Raw genomic sequence first — 16,345 nt, 5'->3', positions numbered from 1 at the left:
TGAGTACCTGTATATCAAAAAATACCTATGTTTTAGTAAGGAAAACACAAACTTTTCGCGCCAACAAGCTGGGTGATATGGTGGGTTCGTGCCGTTTTGGTTCAATTAACGGGCAGGTTGAATGGCAGTCATGGCGTTAAACTAATGAACGAACTAAGGCTTTGTTAGGTGATAGGCCAGTCGCCTGTTCCGGGGATACAGCTGCCTCTAGCGGCACACCGATGAGCTAATGTCAACATGAGTTCTGGTCAGCAATTCTACATAAAGAACTATGTGCTTCCGCGATAAGCTCTGTTTATTGCCTGACTCGAAGAAGCATTACGTGCTGTTTACATATAATATGGGTTTGTACTAATAGTCTTCCTACACCAGGAGAGTTTTACCATTATACAATTTTCGACCTTTATAATATAAAGTATCAGATTTTGTCTAGTGACTGAAACAGCAAGACCGCTAATAGAAACACGTCTAGAAGTGTTGCCACCGTCTATTGGAGGTTGACAATAAAACGGGAGGAAATAATACCACTTCTTTCTGGCAGCTACCCTGGGCGTAATACTTGTTGCCCATCCCGACACCATTGTTACTGTCATGTGTATAATAGTATAACGCTTTACAAGCTAGATAAAAGAACTCATTATATTTGACATTCACGAATAATACGAAAATTTTTTTTTACTAGAGGTCGTCGATAGAAACAAGTTTCTTCCGATTCTTTAGATAGCACGCTCCGCATGCTCGAAACTGATTGAACCGATTCTAAGTCCTTAGTGAGCAGTATAATAATAATAGCATATGCCATTTTTTTGAAGGGATACATGAAACCCGAAAGTTGGACTGTTGACTTAGAGCTTTGTTCCAATAAACTGAGCACAGATAAGGATGTCTTAGGAATATTCGACTGGGCAAAATGATGCACTAAAAACGCGGAGTTTTGTCCTTTAGATCATCATCATCATCATCATCATTGCATGCGCCGTTGCGTAGCCTATTGTAAAACCGCTTTCCTGGAGAAACGAAATCCTCATCGACTATCTGCACGAACACTGACCTTTTGATATTAATCTTTAGCATTAGTAGTGCTTGAACGCCACGGCTCCTACATAGAAACCACATCCTCGTGCTAACAACTGCGTTGCGTCAGTGTACTTATCCGGTGATTCGAAACGTAGGACAGTACAAATGGAAAGACATTGATCTCATTGGCTCCCAGAAGAAACCATCTTACATTTCGTTGCTACTACTGTAAACAGATAGCGAATAGTAAAACTGAAAAGCCTTCAAACAGTTAACACCAAGAGTTAGAGTTAACTTACCGATGCTGTAGTCGATTGCAGTGAAAGGCACGCAGAAAACAATAAAGAGCAGGTCGGCAATTGCGAGATTGATAATAAGCATATTTGTTGTGGAGCGCATTTGCGGGTTACACGCGACCACGACAACGACAAGGGCGTTGCCTACCAGACCGACAACGCAGATCAGGCCGAATAGCCAGGGGACGACGACCTCAACGAACACCGGACTGGCTTCCGCAGGTGAATTGCTAGCTTCGACTTTCGACACTGTCAAATCGACATGGCCGAAATATATCATCGTCGATCATCGAGAGATCCATCAGACCCACCAGGACATACCGGAAAACCAAAAGAGATATCATTAAAACCAATTCGTTTACTTTATTTGGACGTAGGTGTTTCTGACCTGTGCTGCCTGGAGGCTAGCCTACTTGATGATTTTCTCCCATAAAACGCATCTAGAAATAAAAGAATTAAGCTTTTTGTTCTCATATTCAATAGATAACAATTCATTGGGTTCTTCAGATACAGCGCTCGATAACTGTATCGTCGCCAGCAAGCGGGCAGCATGTCCTGCGTTTCAAAGCTACAAAAATGAGAATACAAATTCAACTATCAGGACTAACTCGTAGACTTAAGTCTACGAGTTAGTCCTGATACTATACTGTCCTGATACTGAGTTAGGAATACTGCAGTCTATTACAGTTAATATTCTAGCTTCCATCCACTCCGCAACTGGCAGTAAACCAATGCTGTCGGAGAGGACGAATCCGATCTGATTAACGGCGCATGAAGCAGTATACATGTTACCACGATAGCAGTCGTCTGGTAAATAGTGCATATGTGCAAGAAGCATGTTTGGTCTCATTTCAGAAAGCATCACTTGCTTAGCAATAAAGTCTTATATATATTAAGGTCTAGTAGTGTGAAGTATATCTTATTTACACTTGATCTAAAAAGACTTTCTTAAGCTACGCCAATAGAGTATAATCGTAAATTATGGTGCATGTGTCTATGTACTGGAGAGAAAAGTAGGCTTAACTACAGTTAGCAAAAAACATTACAGCTGGAATAGAGTTTATTTGGATTGTTCATTTAATTTCTTGTACGTGTTACCCCACTGTAAGCCCGCTTTGTGCCTGCTGCTATTAAATCTCTAGCATTTTTAGCACGCATCTTTGTAGGATGCGTGCTCTTCCAAGCACACGTTGTTACCTTGAATGATACACATCTTTTCCTATATTCCGTAAACGCTCTCCACAAAACTTCTATCGAAAATATTTCAACTCCTCTTCGTCGTTAGAGATTTCAGAAGACTGCAATTACCCCAAACAGCACTGCCCCATATATATATATATATGGGGCAGTGCTGTTTCCCAATTCCCAAAAATATATTCCCCAATTATATATATATATGTATATATATAATTGGGGAAAATTCAGAAAAACTTTACATCTGCAGAGACAATTGGACAACTCTGCTGCGTGTTCCCATAAAAATATTTCTCTTCGAACACCAGAGCAAGAGAAGCCATTGAAGTACCATATATTATTTCGATAGTATTATTGCAAGTCAAGCAAGATCTATGATGTTCATATTGGCATAAAGGGCGTACAATACAGCTCAACAAATCGTCCTTGTAAAATTTACAGATAGGAAAACAGCATTCGTTTATGAGCTACCATTCACCGCAACAGGTATTAAGCAGGTCCCTCTAGAAAAAAACGTCTCGTTAGGAACTAGTCGATTGCTTAACATCGTTCGGTGGCAAGAAGCACTTCTTGTTTAGAGGTTCTAAGTTTGAACTTACCTCATGTTTTCTCCTTTCAGTGGTAGTTGACTTACGTCTATCTTAGAATGATTGTCTTTTACTTCGCGTAAGCCTTGTTAATATTTATATCATATGCTAAATACATAGCCAGCTAAGTACCCACGGCCATAGGAAATACCAGACACCAGATCGCGGAGTCGGCTTGCAAATAATCCCAGCAACGCCAGTTGGTATTTACACATGTTTAGTATTCTTAGCGAGATGGAGTAGGCAGCCAGCTGCTTTCGTATTAATCGCGTTGAAAAACCGGAGACGAGTCAGCTATAAAAGGCCAAGCCTGCTTTGTTCTGCTTTTCCTGCAATGACGACAGCAGCAACTCTACGCGATGACCTTATAGCCGAGAGTTGTTTGCTGCCGGTAAGTAGGATACATGGGGTCTCCTCTCGATGACGCACACACTGAAGGCCCGAAAATTTAAGTGGAGAGTGACAACGGTAAAGACTGTGAAAAAACTGAGCAGCGTGTTTTGCTCTGGACAAACTACAGGCTTATTGAAGAGGCCGAAACTGGTACGGCTATTAGGTTTCTCGTGATCCTTAGCTAATGAGAGCCCCGTTGTAGTCTTGTGGGAAAGTGTCCGGGGACAGAATAGTATGTTGTCGATGAATTGATTTCACTGGGTCAGTTATGAATGGAACGACAATTACCTAATGTAAGGAAAGTGCCAGTGTAAGGAAAAAGTGGCGTAGACACATTCAGTTCATAAGTGGTGACCGTGATGGTGGGAACGCATATGGCTTTATTTTATGTTTCATGTTAGCAAGACGTTTACGTTCATCTCCGCCCGAAACATAGCCGCATTCGACGGCGCAGATTGCTAAGCCTTGCACCGTATCGTGTAATTCCACTTCGGGATATAGTACATGAGAAATATGATTAAATAAAAACTCCGCCACTTCCAATCATACCCGGCCTACAATAGGTGGTGTATCTGTTAGTCGGTGACTTTTTAGCTGTGAGGGAAGCTCAACTAGACTCTACAGTATGAGAGTGTTATATGGATATTGTGTATCCTTGGAGCATTTAGAGTCAAGAGACTAACCCACCATGCATAAGCAGGGGCAGCACTTTATCTGGTGAGATGGTAGCAGAAGAACACGAGAATTTAAAGTGCAGGAGGCGAGCAGTCAAGAGGTAACCAGCCACTCAAGATTTGTAAGAAGTTGACCCGTGCAGATACGTCCAGACAGCGTTTCAATCGGGAACTGGAAGCCTGATCGAATTAAGTGGTCTCAATCAAATGTCTATGAAAACCAAGTGTACTGAGAAGACAAAAAAAACGATCGCTTGATATGCTGCGCTGAAATGAGTATAGGTAGTACGTATGCTGAAATCTATATTGCCATTAGTATATATATATATATGCTCAGAATGGAAGCAATAAGTAGCTATTGGTTAGGACAACCAAACCTCTAAAAGCGATGGAGCCGCAGGACCTGAAGGCCGCACAGCTGTTCGTTTATGCGGCGGAGAATGCATCATCCATCGATTAGACTGTAGACATCGCCGCAGGAGCCAGACCCTCGCACAACCGTTAATACTGGTAGCGATCGCCAGCACTAAGGCAAAAAATGTAAAAGAGTGTTCGCCCGTGAAGAACTAGTGTCGACGAATGAACGTTTAACTGAAGGACGAAGTGCCGTACCGGAATACAGCGGCCAAATACCTTACGAACCTACCAGATCTGAAGTGTAAGGGCTACAGAAAAGAAGGACGCCGCGCACGCCCTGCAACGACGCACAGAAGTGCGAGGACGCCATAATTGTTGGAGGACTATGCCAATGGCGCATAGAAACTAGGGAGACGGCTGAGTGTTGCATCAAGCGTGCGGAATCATTCACACATCTAAATGAGGAAGAGGCGACCACACGGGGAACACGCGAGGACGTGAACGCAAAATGTTACGGTAAAAGTGTAAACAATAGACAATTGCTAGTTCATACGACACAATATCTAATAATTATTGACCTAATATTGTATGAAAAATTGTCTGTCTTGTTTGCGATTCGAGAAGTGGCTGCACAATTAGGCAACAAACTGTAGCTTGTTTAGCTAATTTGTTATAAAGTGCGTCAACCCGTTCAAAATCTATCTAACTTCGCTTAACTTACCTTCACTTTGTTTAGCCACAACCTAGACATGGGTCTAATAGTGATTTTGATCACTTTATTTTAACGGGAAGTAACGTCCGTCAACGTCCCCTCCCGTTCATGCGCTTACAGAAGTGCGTGGGCTAATCGTATTAACGTCTACACAATCAGGGTAGGAACAGCCGGGACTAGAAAGGACAAATATATGTGCTTGCAACACAGGCCCTATCTCGCATTTCTGTAGCGCAGCACCCGTGAAGGCAGAAATTTAAAAGTCAATGCAATAATGACGTGCCAGTTATAAGCAGGTTTCGATTCGGACAACACAACAGAGCTGCGGTAGGAGTAGAGAATAGCTCGTTAACGAGTGGAACTTTGACCATTCAAATCAGCAAACGCCTCATTACCCGATCATTTGATGATCACATCCTTTAGTCGTCGCCATAGTCGTCAGGTCAAACAAGTACTATACAGCGGCCGGTTCAACAAATAATAGAGTGAAAAGATAAATTCAAATAGCATTCACCCGCCTGGGTATCAATTCAGCTTTGCCATGGTTAGTTAGGTCGCGTTACTCAAACATGATAATACATGTTCAAAATGGAGGACATAATTAGAATCGACCTTTCATTCAGTATTTGGTGGCAAAAGTATGTTCATCTTCCATCAACTCCAGGATAAGCATTAGTAGGAATAATTATAGTAATACATTGTTTGCAAGCATACAGAAACCCTAAAATATGTTATTTTAGCTTCTACAGCGTTCTCTTCTTCACACGTATGACAACTTTGATAAGAGATCTTGAAGAGACGCCTGTTCCTTAGCTGGCCTCGAACGACCGCGAGATTCAGGAGGATCTGTTCACCTGTTGTTGGCGATTCATTCACAAATGATAGGCGCGCATTTCCGGTTGAGGCGGGTTTATTTGTTTGTCTGCTGACTCTTGCACTCAAACACGTGTTCGAGACAGCAAATACCTTTTTTTAGTTTCTAACACATAGAATTGTCTCGTTGAGAAGTTTGATACAATCTGTGTGGTGTCTGTGCAAGTATGGTAGGCAGCGCTCGCTTCGTCGTATTCTCGAGAAGTGGTCGTAGACGCGTAAAAAGTGCTCAACGTGAGAGGCAGAAGCGTACGTCAAATGAAAGGTCACCTTTTCAGTGATGACGACGCGTACTTAGAGTTACAAGCGAAAGGAGGAAATGGTAAACCTTAGGTGGCTGACATTTTATCATGGTAGATATATAATAGTAGGCAGTTAAAGACAGACTGTCTTTCCGGGTATAACGAAACGTAAATTCAAATATGAAAATACATAGATTTAGATCCACTTACATTTTTCCAAGTTTAAGGTTTCGCTTTACTATCGTGTAAGATGCCTATTGCTTATACTAGCTCCCTGCAGGTAATTCGGCGAGCCTGGATGAATTGGTTGGCTTTTTTTAGGTTTTTGTCCGAACGCGTTAGGACCAGTTACCCGAAGAAACGATCAATTTTTCCAGATCAAGCTGGTCTTGTTAGTGCTAACTGGCATCCAGCACTGATACACAGCCTGTTCCCTAAGAGCTTTCTGCGCTATCGGCACCATCTGCAAGCACTTAATTTCACCCTTTTACGCAAAACGTCATGTACTCTACTTTCGTTTCCCAAAAACGCAGAACACAGCCGAAACTCAGCCACTATAAAGCGCCTATAATATCCGAAGCACACGTTAGAATTCTCTAGCGTCTGCCTTGTGAACGGTGGACTGGCAGACAAATGTGCAGTCACAAGCCTAGTCAACCCAGGTCGGCTTTTAACTAGCAGAAGCTGGCGGCCATTTTATCGATGCCTCTTTTCTATCTACTAGTTTTTTTGACACATGAACCCGACACACCTTGCGGGAGTAAGGAAGTTATTGTTTTTGACTCAATGATGTGTCGTCATAGACGTATCGTGCAACCGTGCTTATACAAAAATAAATGTACTGTTTACTACTTTGTGGCCGTACTTTGACGTCTGCTTCTGTCTAATCTTAATGTAGATAACTAATTCTTCCAACACCCCTTAAACAGGTACTATTTATCAGTCATTTAAGCACTAAACAGCCAATGTTCCCAATTAAGCCCTAAATGTACATGTCTTAATGCTTCTATAAGGGATACACTTCGTTGGATAAATGCGACACAAAATCAAGGGTACCGTTAAAAATAAAGTATAAATCATATGGGGGTCGCATAAAGAGTCCAACAAAAATTCTCATAAGGTGCCACTCATCCTAAAGGGTTTTTTAAGTCTACAATCTCAATTCAAACATGTGACGATATCCAGTCTGTCGATTTGAGTATTCTTTACCTAACTCACACGTTAGGCATCATCTGCAATCAACATTATTATTATATAGCTACATTCATGCGTAAGCGTTTCTGCTCTGGTTATACGGAACGCGTTATTTTATCATACTCTAATAACAGCAACGATCGAACTTTGCCTTCATTCCCTACGACCTGGTCCCATCTTTTAAGTAATTCGTTTATTTCTGTTCGCTCGAAACCTTTAGGTTTGATGTTGGAAAGCTTATCGAGCCAGTTTTTGAAACTCTTTTCACTGTAAAATGTATAATCAATCATTTAATTTTACCTAGTGATTAGAAAAGGCAATAATTCTAAGTAGATCCAATCGATTCTAGATGCTTGCAGGTGTCGAACTTGTCGCTTCAGGAACATACATTTTTTTAATTCAAACTCGATGCAAAGTCCCGTTTATCGCACAAAATAAAATAGATTTATCAAGGGAAGAGGACACTGTTGAATGGTGCATAGAGTAAAAAATAATACACAGTGTGTAAGGGTGTTGCGTAAGAAAAATCACCAGGTGCTCCAAATTTCCAAACTTTCGAAAACTAAAAGTAGGTGATGGAGTTATAACGACGATTTCCACACGATCAAATAAAAATTAACGTTTAAATTTTCCAACTTTTACCTCCGCTACTGGTATTATACATTACTTTAGACCGCTGACCTTCAGTACGAGACAAGGTGCATTTACGATTTGTCGAATGTTAAAAAGATTGCCTATGATTTTCTTTGCAGCAAGGCTAATATATTTAGTAAGTGGCGAAGTCATATTCTCTCAATATGAACCCGTAGAGCTCGTTTATCCATATACATATATATATACATATATATATTGTCAAAAATTGCAATTCCATATCTTGTTTAAACAACACCCACGAAACTCTCCTCGGTATCGCACGTCCGCGCTGTAACGTAACGCTGTGAAGTATTCCTGTTGAAGCGTCTGGAAATCGTTGAACATTTTTGAAATCCTTAATTTCCAAATCTGTTTTTGACATTATAAGGAATTTTGAAACTTGTTAAAATTTTCCTCGAATTCGGTGAAAATTTATGTAGGGAAAAGGTTTCATTAAGAGGGAAAGCTGAAATAATTAAGACTGGCAAGTATTTCGATATGCACGGCTATCTTTTCTTTTTTTAAGCCTGGAAAGGGCTATGGTGAATGCAGTCGCGGAAGAAACCGTTTGGGAAATATAGTCGAAGAAATTATTGGCCAACGATAAGTCACAAATGTTGAAATAACTAAAATAGTAAAAGAAATATCAACTCAAAAACTAATGTCTGCGTAAAATTAGTAACCATATCGAACAGGTTTCGTAAGATATATTTTAATTTAAGAAAAATGACAGTCTTACACAATACCACAGTTTTACATGACTAAAATGGTGCTTCTTAAGGACATATTTCCCGTAAGCAAATAATAAATATCCAAGGCGTTTTATGGATAGCTTTTGGCCAAACTCGTCCGCCAGGTCACGTACTTCAAGTTCACGTACGTTACCATCGTTTGAACTTATTTACCATTGATTGTTTTTATAGGATGAAAAATAGCACCATTTGATACACTGTTCCATTGAGCCTAGATCGGGTCCTTCGCCCATATTTCCAGCATGAGAGTTTATCATACGATACACGAGGAAAATTACAGAGCTGATTCACTATAAATTTTTACAGTATGTACATTTTATTAATGACTGCTACTTTTTGCCAGTCAGACAAATAACATAGTGCAATTTACGATTATGAGGTCTCGTTGCCTCGGGCTTCGACTCTAGAGCATCGCTGATTGGAATAAGGTCTGCTTGAATCTTCGTTCTACAAATGTAGTTAGCGTGACTGGTTTACATAATAACGTTTTAATTATTTTGATAATTTTCTACTCTCGTGTCCTCCGCGTTGTTGCCGTGAAGTTTCCTTACAACGTCTCATCTCCCTAGGAAGATGTGCATATGCTTACATTTTATAATCATTGTTACTATTACCAGCAATATATAGGTGATACGACTAGCCAGAGTTGGCTCATATATTCTGTATCGTACACAAACAGACAAAAGTAAGACAAGAGAATAAAGCTAAAGGCCAACAAAATTTGCTTTTAAGCATTCACAGATCATTCTCTGACTTATCTAACGATCGTCTCAAGTGATCTGACTATGCGTTCACCAGCGCCACTTCGTTTTTCTTGCGAACAGAATTTTATACAGGAACACAGTAACGTAATAATAACGTAACGACCACTTCCCGACACGCACTCTTGTATACAGTCGTGACGCTTCACGGCAGTTCATTTATCTACTACAAGACTTTTACAAGGATATAATATGGATAAAATATACAGATAAGATATATATCGTCGAACTTAATTGTTTTTGTGAAGTAATTTCGGAATAAAACTTAGGACCTATTGCCACCTCAAGAACGCTCGCAGAGTCATTAACTAGAATTGATCAATGATTTGCCTTGTATAAAATAAGGCCACTGTATTTGCAATGGAGAATAGCAAACTATTCCAATTACTTTCATCTTCTACAACGCACGAAGTTTAACTGTAAGTTTAAACGGCACGACAACCGCACACGTTAGATATACTTCTCAACACTATACAGAGGTGATCCGCTACGAGGATACCGTAATAGGAGTTATAGATGAAGCTAAAATCTGTTGTGGGTAACACAGTTGTCATTACTAGATTATCGCAATTCAGCAGCGAACACTGATGATTCTATTAAAATGCAAGCTAAATCGAATGGCTTAGGATGTGTAACCGCGAGATGCGTCTAGACTTCAGGTTTGTTCGCGTACATCTACTTCATGACCTAGCCTACAAATTCCCGCAGCCGAGCCTTGCGTTCACTTCGATTCATAATCCCTTAGGGAAGAGCCAGAGCAGACAGACTTTCTGCCCGGCAACGAATCTATCTAACTAGTCTATGAAATTGTGCGTCGCAAAACAAGGCGACGGGGTCGGGTCTACTACTGCATTCTCATGGTGAGCTTACTATTGCAGAGATCGCCGCAGAGGCTCCCCCCGGCCACCGTTGTGGCGATGTCTTCGTACGCCACGAGAGCCTCTAAGCTCGTCATTTTCCCCAATACAAAGAGGGCTCAGGCTGTGCTTCAGCTGCGCGGGGCTTCCACTACAGCATTTTCCACTTGAATCATTTACCGCTTTTTGCAGATTCGCCTTTAACCGTGCGCCACTGCCGCGGCTGTGGTCCGCAGCCTATGGCCAAGCCACTAGTAGCGGATCTCCTGGGCCAGCCTTGAGCCGGTCCTCGTATAAGCCAGACTCAGCCCCTACACCTCATCTGCAAACAGAGTAATACCGCACAGAAACATAAGCAATCATTCGTGAAAATACATGACACGAAGACTCCAGATACGAAATCACAAACATACAGAAAGGAATACTCGTATATGCACAGGGTGTCGAATATTAGTTCTGTAATGAACTACCTCTACAGCCGCCAAATTAGCTACTGCTACATCCGTCATGACAAGAAGTGAAGCCAACTAGAAAGTTTCTTATCATTCGCTATTGCAGGAACAGTGGCAACAGTAGAGAGACATCTTAGCATACAACTCTATATGAATATTGCCAATACTACTGAACTGCGCATAAAAGCGCTTCCTACAAGGCAAGTTTTCCTTGAAGTTGGTGTCAATTCGCCAACACGACTTCAGGAACGAGCGCGCTATATCACGCTGAAGAGTCGATGTCGGTAGTGACACGGATGGAGAGGCATCGAGCTTCAGCAGTTCCCTCCATTGCTCGAATTGTATCTTTTCTGCAACACATTTAGCGAAGTCTGTGGTCTTCGTTTTTTGCGGCAGTGGTGATGAGGATGGAGGTGTCCCGATCTCGAGGATTTCGTGCAGTCGCCTATTCCTACTACTGCCGCTGACATATTTGTTGTGCCATGCGTTCTTCTGATTCTGTCTGTGCGAATGACAGCATATGGATATGTGCTTCAAGTATGTATAAAGGCAGGTTCAGGTGGCAGCGCGACAAACAATAGTAGAAAATCTGCTTTGCCTGAATTAGGGGATCTGTCGGCGCATGCGCCGGGAGTCATTATTGGTCTGGGGCAATGGAGTATACACTTTAAAACACTACTGGCTACCTCCTTTCCCTTCCTACCGCGTCCGGCAAAACGGCCGATCTTTAAAGAAAACTGTTTTTATAACTAAACGTGGATCTTTAATGGCGTACAGTTCAAATATGTGAGCTCGCAAAACGGTCAAAGCGACTGGCAGTGGTAGGTTTAGTGTAAAAAAAGACCCCAAAGGAAAAATTAAATGGCCACTCAATGACTGGTTAGAGATTTTCTAAGCATTTCTTTACAATGTATTAGAATATGCAGGCCAGCGCATTCGTTTCATCAGGTTTTGTAGTATCTCGGTAAGCCTGAGTGATTCATCAAGGGCATAGAACCAATAAGAACATAAAACGCAAGAAATTATTTTCCAGCATTTTCTTCTGGCTTTTAACCACATTCGATAATCTAACCTGTTTGAGGTTGGCGATAGACGGTCTTAGTACAGCTTCAATCCTCTGCTGGCATTAACCATTAGGAAGCGTATTCGCTATAGCTGGTGAGGCACTAAATCTCTTTAAAAGGCTCGCTGACAGTCGTCGTTTTAACATGTTTTGCCAAACCCTCTTAGAATTTATTAGGTTGTCTGATAAACGTGTTACTGTCTCATGCACTTTAGTACTTATCTTAAAGTCTGTTAACTCGTAAAATGGATCAGCTATGCTCAAAAATAGTGATGAATCTCTGAAAGGTAACGCCCGTAAATGTCAACCCGCCAGAAGTGGGCTGAATGGACAAAAACATCGTGAATTGAACATTGGATAATTGAGCAGATTTCACCACCAGGCCTGAAAACAGACTAAAGCTTGTATTGTTTTGCTGCTCCTTTTATTAGACTAGTAGGTATAGCGTAAGCGTATAAACAAATTCAGCTATATTGAATTTTTCTGCCTACACACCATCTAAGTGACCGTCATGTATGACCTTTCAGTCCCTTCACACGCAGTAGATGCATCCATTCACACGGATTTTCAACACGTTACTCATTGTCGCAGCAGTAACATATTGACAGACAGGACGAAATTTTATTGGACCTAACGGGTGATGCTTCTCCTCTCAATAGCAAATTTATCGTAAGCACTCACTCACGTATTGATTTTTTTTTAATATTGATTGGTACTTACGGCTATCCTCATGGTGCTGTTAGGATCTTCTTTCAAATATCTCGTATGTGGCTATACTCTGGCAATCCTTTTTAAACAATCCATGCTTCAAATAGATCGATTAGAAACTCTAGGTTGTCCGTAGCTGTGTACAGCTTTCACATATCTGAAATAGCAATAGAACGAACGATTCTGTAAATATAAGGACGCTCTATGCATATTCTGTTTACTAGTTAGTACATATACTGTCTTGATACCTGTCGATCGCCGAAAAATAATAGTAATAATAATAATGACTGGATTTCAAAACTTTTTCTTTCACGGCATTTTTTTTTTTATCGATAACATATTACAATCGTGTGTCGAATAAACTCGGTGATTTTTTTTTAAGTATGTCCGTTTTGAAATTGACGGGATGCTATGATCGACGTAATAGGCGCCATTGGATTATACGATGATGAAGATATAATAAGCCATATAAATGACTATTTGTTCCATTGTTGCCAACTTTTAATTTGCGCTCAAAAACAGCGTGTGAGTGCTACCTTACGTGTGCGAAGGTTTTGAAGCTTACAAAACCGGAGACGTATGTTCCAAAGATTACCAGCGATCTGACATGCCAAGTCTCGTTTCCCGAGTCCAAAATTTCCCGAGTCAACTTGCTCATAGATAATATTTTCTCAGTTCCTGGAGCATGACCTAGTGTCACCATATAAAATATCACTATTGTTGTTGTTGTTTATTTCTACATATGCTCTTTGAGCCTAACGTAGAACATAGCTACACTGTCGGATCTAAACCCAGTAGGTTCGTAACTTACACATTCGTACCTGTGTTAAGCACACAGTAAGCTAAATATGAATTTCGCCCTATCTGTTTTCAAAGCTACTGCTGTCCTTACGACTGACTTATTTATATACTTGCTAAATTCTGATTCGAATCTTTTTGACTTCGTCCTTCTTAATAAAACCCAGATTTTCATAGAACGTAGAAAATGATGCTCCTCTCGGTGAGATAGACGTAGTTAAAAAAAAATTTTGAAAGATAGAAGGCTAGAGCCAGCCCAAACGATGCATCTGTTAAAGCACCCGTAGCAACAGCTTCCATAACAGACGTGTAGTCCAACTTAGTGCAACTAAGATACGCCTTCTGTTAAGTGAGAACTTTTTAATCCTCGCCGGTTTTGGACTATTATGTCCGACCCATATTTTCGTAATGTAAACTCTTCCTATACCGGTCTCGTTTCTCTCCAAATTAAAGCTAGTTTTAAAGTCTATTGCCGTTGGCAACAGCAAATAAAGCGGCCCTATTTCCATTACAGAACAGTTCACACCGCGGACAGATGTAACAAGGAAATAAATCTATCAGACGATCGGGTGCCACAGGCCTGTGCCACTGCCCCATTTCTTAGACCCACTCTCTGCCTTTTTCCAACTGATTTTTTTCAGTTAGTTTGTCATACTGTGGCAAGCGATCATTCGCTTAGGTATGGCACTGACCAATTCCCTAAATCGGGATGGGAGGACGTCTGCCAGGACCGTGAACTATGTACCATGAGAAATTTAACGAACAAATACCGAATATATAAAGCGACATAAATGACAGTTGCTGAAGCTTTAGGAAAAATAGAACTCAGGTAGGAGGAGCGTCCAAGCCTCTTACCCTTATTTTTCGCAAACCTACCACTGGTGTTTATATGGGTATACAGATTCATGCTCTCAATTGCTTACTTATGTCACCTTGACATACGGTTTCACAACGAGACCAAATAAGTTAGAGGCTGCCGCTTGCCGGCTAGCTTCAGATTTAGAAGACTCTTTCCAGATGGAATGCAAATCGTATTAAGATGCCTTACACAGCCTTTCCGCTATCTTGCCTGTATATAGTTCTGAATGTATTCTTACATATATTAGATATAATCACAGGGATACAAAAAAATCTTGTTCGTACGTTCATACACGTAACATCACATTATTAGAGTGACGTAAAGCAGGCCGGGTAGGAGAGATCGCCAAGGCCGTTATCGTCGCCGGCCCAGCACCGGAAGCAGCCGAAGTTACGCCAGCCACCGCTACATCAGCCGTAACTATTTGAGCAAACCGCGCCTACGTTGACTACCTACGACGCTCATAGCAGTACATGACAACGGATCTTACTATATGATTTACGTATTAATTCTGCTTGCAATCGTATCTAGTTGAGTATCTCGCATTTTATGCGAGAGACTCAAATCCCATTAGAATAACGCTTTTACAGTTTCGATGTACACATGTAGCCATTGCCTATGCTTATGCACCGCTCTTTACGGCGTTTTTTATGTTGCAAGAACCATTGAATCTCTTTTGATCATTTGTCCATGCGGTTAACACGCCTTTGCTTGTAAAGACCGAAGGCTATTACTTCAAAGCCCGTTGCTGTTGCTGTTGCTGTTCCTGCTATCTCCGGTACCTCACCTTTCCTTTCCTTTAAAGTCTTATTTCTGTCGTCCTTGTTTCAGTGTATCGTGCGTAATTGTAACGATCCTAGCAAAGATCATTAGAGTTGTACGAACCGTCTTGCGGTCTTTGATGTTGCCATGAAGCATTTGACGCTTAATGAAAGGAGTGCGCTTCCTTGCTTCAAACCTCTACCGATACTGGCGTTGGCGTTTAATTAGCTAACAGAGATACAGATTCTTGTCCGTACTATCAGTACTAGTATCTGGCTTTTCCCAGACATACACGTATGATTGACTCCCTGAACCAATCGTGTGTTGTCACGTTTATGACAACAACAACAACAACTGAAGATGCCACTATATAGATTCATCAAGTTGAGCGAAATATAAATCAATGAATTGTACTCATGTTATATTTTAAGCAAATATGCCAATAAATCAGGATAGGTGAGAAATAGAGTGTCTATTACATATAAGCTAACACCACTGCTAAGGGAAGAAGTCATACCATTGTATTTGCCAAAATGGGCAAAAATGATTAATTAATTTTTGATTGTATACCAATCAAAGACAACTACAAAGCTCGTAGGTTTTAGGGGAAACAGATATTAGCTATACAGCGCATTTTTTCGGACAGCTGAAACGATCGAACCTGTATTGTCAAAAGCTGAGCCATTAATGCTTTTGTTGTGTGCGTCAAGGATGACTTATGAGCTTGACTTTTTGCCCTTAGCGATAGCCTGCCAGGCTGTAATGAGGCTGCTCACAACGAAGCCTTTATTTTTGAGGAGATGTGATTGTCTTAGTCTGTACATTTTTCCCGGTGAACCGAAGGCCCGAACAGTTACCGGCCTATGCTACTGAAAGGAAATCACCTTCTGTGTGCATGTTCTCGCTTTGCAGGAATATAGCTATCCTCTATACGATGTTGTCTAAACGGTATCCAAACGATATTGTATATACTAAAAACTATGATTCTTCGTACGTACTTTTTGTTCATTCGACATATAATACTTTGTACCTTTTTTGTTGTCAGTTGTAGTAATGCTTTATAGGTACTCAAACAGGTAGCTCAAATACCGACACCTGTAGGAGAGGTAGCTTGATCCAGCAGTGTGGAGGAGCTGTCGAAACTAGCTTGATTTCACTGAG

The 16,345-nt window shown here is 41.0% G+C and overlaps 1 protein-coding gene across 5 annotated transcripts in view; it reads right to left on the bottom strand.

Annotated features, from left to right (window-relative positions):
* The window catches only part of LOC111260590 (allatostatin-A receptor), a 93,761-nt gene that overhangs the window by 22,889 nt on the left and 54,527 nt on the right, over positions 1–16,345 (bottom strand). For all 5 annotated transcript variants that reach the window (XM_086968397.1, XM_022833473.2, XM_022833470.2 and 2 more), the window contains exons 2-4: positions 12,778–12,922; positions 10,556–10,864; positions 1,317–1,562 (exon numbers count right to left, since the gene is read on the bottom strand). In XM_086968397.1, coding sequence (XP_086824523.1) covers positions 1,317–1,562; positions 10,556–10,640 — 331 coding nt within the window. In that variant the 5' untranslated portion in view covers positions 10,641–10,864; positions 12,778–12,922. The remainder of the gene's footprint in view (positions 1–1,316; positions 1,563–10,555; positions 10,865–12,777; positions 12,923–16,345) is intronic.

The sequence above is a fragment of the Varroa jacobsoni genome, unplaced genomic scaffold, assembly GCF_002532875.2.
Source record: "Varroa jacobsoni isolate VJ856 unplaced genomic scaffold, vjacob_1.0 scaffold_44, whole genome shotgun sequence".
Classification (NCBI taxonomy): domain Eukaryota; kingdom Metazoa; phylum Arthropoda; class Arachnida; order Mesostigmata; family Varroidae; genus Varroa; species Varroa jacobsoni.
This window is presented reverse-complemented; position numbering and strand designations above follow the sequence as displayed.